Below are 4,902 nucleotides of genomic sequence, written 5' to 3' on the forward strand. Positions count from 1 at the left end.
GAATCTTCCACCAGCAGCATTTCATCTTCCCCAAAGCAAGTCCTAGTGAGGTGGCTGGAGCGGCCTCCTGCGCTCAGGCCGCCAGGCGGTGCCAGAGGTAACCACAAGCAGAGTCCGTCCACCCCGCGGCCCGCGCGGTCTCGTGCAGGGCGGGGTGGGGGGTAGGGGGTAAAGGGGAGGAACCAGGGCTGGATCCTGGGCGGGTCACGGCGCGCCCCGCCCGTTTCGCTCCTGGGTCGCTGGGGCTCCCTGCCTCAGCCTCAGCCTCAGCCACAGCGATCAGCAGCTGGGCAGCCGAGGAAGAGGAAAGGGCGGAGCTGCTTGCGGCTCCCAGAGGAGGAATCAGCCGACAGCAGCGAAGGGTGGACCTGCTTCCCCGGCGGCGCCCGGGGCCCGGAGGGCCGGTAGGGCCGAGGCCAGCAGAGTCCGGACGGGCCGAAGGGCGAACTAGCCCTGTCCAAGAGGCCTGACAATGCCCCGCCGCGGACTGTCTCTTGGTCAGGGCCATCCCAGGTCCGACCCGGAGCAGGGTCCGGATAGGTCCTCGGAGGCCTCCAGACTGGGACTCCTCTGGATGGCCCTGGGCTTGGCGCTGGCGCTGGTGCTTGCCCTGCCCGACTCCCTGGTTCTCTGGGTCCCGGCGGAGGCCCATCCTCTGCCGGCCCAAGGCCATCCTGCCAGGCTCAATCGCATGGCGCCCCAGCTCCGGGCCACATTTGGGTGGTGGAACCTCACCTGCCCGGTCTGCAAAGTCCTGTTCACGGTCATTGACATCGGACTGAAGGTGAGCGCCAAAGGGGCTGCGGTGGAGCGGGCCACAGGGAAGCGCTGTGGGTGGAGGTGAGGGCTAATGCTGGAGCGGGGGCGCCCCCAGAGCAGTCCCAACTGGAGAGAGTGTTGTCTACAAGCCTTCACTGAGTTTGCTTTCTCTTAGGGACACGGTGGCTATACACCGCCACTCCACTGTGACCCTTGTAAATGACAAAGTGTGCAAATTATACGCTGGGCACTGTGCTAGCCATTTCATACAAATTAAATCAAGCCAGTGAAGCTTTAGAGCACAGCTGTGATCTCCATTTTATAAATGAGTACAGAGTCCCAGAGAAGTCACTTGCCCAAGGGCACATAGCTGGTGGGATGGGTGCTGGAACACCCATCCTGGTGTGCCTGACTCCTGATCCACTGTGCTTTACATTCCTTGGCATCTCCAGCCCTGAGCATCATGCCTGATACTGGATACTCAAAAAGGACTTGGATTAGGAACGATCCTGAGGCGAGGACTAGATGGGGCTGCTGTGACCCTAGTGGAGATATATGAGTGCTAGTTGGCCAGTGAGCTCTGCAGGGTTCCCCGGGGTAACAAGGTCAAGGTTGTGTATGTCCCCAAACCCTGGACAGCCTGTCACTCTACCCAACCCGAGGCTCAGGGCCACCTGCAGACAATAACTAAGAAAGTTTTAAGAGTCACCATTGTGTGATTTAAGATGACAGTCCCATGAGAAGCCAGCTGGTCAAACAGAAATTTGAAATGCCATTGACCCCTGAGCCAGAGAGGAAGTACTGACCATGTACTGCCTGAGTCACAGGACAGTATCTGTGGAAGGCAGTGGGTTCACTGAGGTCACTTCACCATGGGGCACTGAGACCAGCCAAGTTTTGACATGGTGGTCCAAGGAGTGGTGGTCAGGGGTTGGTCTGGTTCCCCTACATTGTATCTGACCTGTTGTCACTTGCTCCCATCACAGCAAGAGCCCAATGTGGCCCGGGTGGGCTCCATGGCCATCAAGCTGTGCAATATGCTGAAGATAGCACCACCTGCAGTGTGTCAGTCAGCTGTCCAGCTCTTTCAGGGTGACATGGTGGAGGTGTGGACGCGCTCAGTGCTGAGCCCATCTGAGGCCTGTGGCCTGCTCCTGGGCTCCACCTGTGGGCACTGGGATGTTTTCTCATCTTGGAATATCTCTTTGCCAGCGGTACCCAAGCCGCCCCCCCGGCCTCCCAGCCCCCCAGCCCCAGGTGCCCCTGTCAGCCGCATCCTCTTCCTCACTGATCTGCACTGGGATCATGACTATTTGGAGGGCACAGATCCTGACTGTGTGAACCCGCTGTGTTGCCGCCAGGGCTCTGGCTTTCCGCCCACCTCCCGGCCAGGTGCTGGATACTGGGGCGAGTACAGCAAATGTGACCTGCCCTTGCGGACCTTGGAGAGCCTGTTGAGTGAGCTGGGCCCAGCTGGCCCTTTTGACATGGTGTACTGGACAGGAGACATCCCTGCCCATGATGTCTGGCAACAGTCTCGCCAGGACCAGCTGCGGGCCCTGACCACCATCACAGCTCTTGTGAGGAAGTTTTTGGGGCCAGTGCCAGTATACCCTGCCGTGGGCAACCACGAGAGCACACCCGTCAACGGCTTCCCTCCCCCCTTCATTGAGGGCAACCACTCCTCCCGCTGGCTCTATGAGGCCATGGCCAAGGTGTGGGAGCCCTGGCTGACTACAGAAGCCCTTCACACTCTCAGGTACTTGAGGCCCATGAAAACCCAGGAAGGGAGCAGGGAACCTGGGCATTATCTCTGTCTGCTCTTGCATGAGTCCTCAGCACTCCACACTGGCCCTCCCTAACCTGGCCCTGCCTTCCCTTTACACCCTATCTCCAGCTACCCTCCTTCAAAGGGCTAACAGCACTCTCTCTCCATGTACCTATCTGGCTCTTTGCTCATGCTGACCCTCTCTAAAATGCCTTGCCCTCTTTAATGTCACCAACTGTCCCCAATCAACCAAGGCCCAGCTCATCTTCCCCCTGAATGATCCTTGCTTCCCATGCTTGCGCACTTTGATCTCTCCCTGAACTCCCAGAACCCTAGCCCTCTAAACCATTTTCAGTCACACAGGCCCTATAATTATTACCATTTGGTCTTCAGCTAGAACATAAGCTCCTTCAAGGTAGGGACGATGTCATGTAAGCATCTGCCCTCCACCCAAATGCCTAGTACAGGGCTGGGCCTGCAGGGCCAGGATTATGAATGAACGCGGACGCCTCATGTTCACTTTGTTTCAGAATCGGTGGGTTCTATGCCCTGTCCCCACGCCCTGGCCTCCGCCTCATCTCTCTCAATATGAATTTTTGTTCCCGGGAGAACTTCTGGCTCTTGATCAACTCCACAGATCCTGCTGGGCAGCTCCAGTGGCTGATCGGGGAGCTCCAGGCTGCTGAGGACCAAGGAGACAAAGTGAGGGAGGGTGCTGGGGGCAAGGTGGAGTAGCCGCCGATGGGGGCGGGACAAGAAGCAGGCCCTTCACCAGCAGGTGCTTGTCTGAAGGTGGAACACCTGCGAGCAAAAAGCTGGATTTTCCAGCACTCCCAGCAACAGTGTTTCCTGGGAGTTGAACTCAGGCTCTTCTTTGAAAGCCCTTCCATTACTCCTCCTCCCTCTGGCCAGGAATGCCAGCCACTGAGATGAGTACCAACTACCCTGGCAGGCTGCCTGGACCCCTTGGTGCCCTGCTAATCAGGCTTCACCTTTCCCCCAGGTGCATATAATTGGCCACATTCCCCCAGGACACTGCCTGAAAAGCTGGAGCTGGAATTATTACCGAATTGTAGCCAGGTAGGAGGCAGGTGGGTTGGGATTGGGTGGTGTGCGGGGGCGGGGTGGGATGAAGAGTAGTCTACTGTTAGAAATTGCCCTGAGCATATCACCATCGCTGCTGCCCCCTTGGGGTGGGGAAGCTACTTACTTGAACAGAACGGAGAAAGATCCCCTAAATCTCCTCCTTCCCCTCCCTAGAATCTTCTGAATAAAATCGGTGTCTTCTGACCAGGTATGAGAACACCCTGGCTGGTCAATTCTTTGGCCACACCCATGTGGATGAATTTGAGGTCTTCTATGACGAGGAGACCCTGAGCCGGCCGCTTGCTGTGGCCTTCCTGGCCCCCAGTGCCACCACCTACATTGGTCTTAATCCTGGTGAGTGGTGGGATGGGGAAGTGGTAATCCTGAAGTTAATGGCAGGGAGGAAAGAGGGACAGAGTCAGGGCCACAGCTAAAACCTGCAACGGGTGGGTGGAGCATGTGGCCCCTCCCTGGGGCGGTGGCTTCACGCCTTCCCTCTCCAGCCAGCCCTCCCTCCTCCCCTCCCTCCTCATAGGTTACCGCGTCTACCAAATAGACGGCGACTACCCCGGAAGCTCTCACGTGGTCCTGGACCACGAGACCTTCATCCTAAACCTGACACAGGCAAACGCGCCTGGGGCCACACCACACTGGCAGCGCCTCTACAGGGCTCGAGAAACCTACGGGCTGCCCAACGCGCTGCCTGCGGCCTGGCACGACCTGGTATACCGCATGCGGAGCGACACGCAACTATTCCAGACCTTCTGGTTCCTCTATCATAAGGGCCACCCGCCCTCGGAGCCCTGCGGCCCGTCCTGCCGCCTCACTACTCTGTGCGCTCAGCTGTCTGCCCGTGCTGACAGCCCTGCTCTGTGCCGCCACCTGGTGCCGGAGGAGAGCCTCCTGGACATCCACAGCCTGCAGCCAAAGCCGCTGTTCTGCTAGCGCCCCTAGGGCCCAGCGTTGGTAAAGTTCCGATCTTGGGGAGTGAGCAAAAGGCCCAGGACGCTAAGGACTGCTGTGGTTCAACTTAGGAAGAATATCTGGTGGAAGTGCCCACCCTGAGGCCCCAAGTAAGCAAAGGAAACAGGTCCTTCTCCTTTCCTGGAGCTGGTTTAGCAGAATATGAGTGGGGTTTGGGCTGCCCTGGGGCTGCTGTCCTTTCATGGCTATAGAGCTGAGGCCTAAGGTGACACTGCCCTGGGCTGACTAGACAGGAGCTGTCGCTGAGGGCCCGGTGCTGCCCAGCCAGGAACTCTGTGCTGCTGTTACCAGGCTGTTACAATAAA

General features: G+C 58.3%; 1 protein-coding gene across 1 annotated transcript; it reads left to right on the forward strand.

Moving 5' to 3' along the window:
* The first annotated feature begins 232 nt into the window (after nucleotides 1-232).
* Nucleotides 233-4,901, forward strand: SMPD1 (sphingomyelin phosphodiesterase 1). Its single transcript, XM_049890218.1, has 6 exons — nucleotides 233-784; nucleotides 1,746-2,518; nucleotides 3,058-3,229; nucleotides 3,531-3,607; nucleotides 3,822-3,967; nucleotides 4,149-4,901. The coding sequence occupies exons 1-6, from the start codon at nucleotides 473-475 to the stop codon at nucleotides 4,556-4,558; spliced, it is 1,890 nt and encodes a 629-aa protein (XP_049746175.1). The 5' UTR covers nucleotides 233-472; the 3' UTR covers nucleotides 4,559-4,901.
* The last annotated feature ends 1 nt before the right edge of the window (nucleotide 4,902 follows it).

Source organism: Elephas maximus, chromosome 7, assembly GCF_024166365.1.
Source record: "Elephas maximus indicus isolate mEleMax1 chromosome 7, mEleMax1 primary haplotype, whole genome shotgun sequence".
NCBI lineage: Eukaryota > Metazoa > Chordata > Mammalia > Proboscidea > Elephantidae > Elephas > Elephas maximus.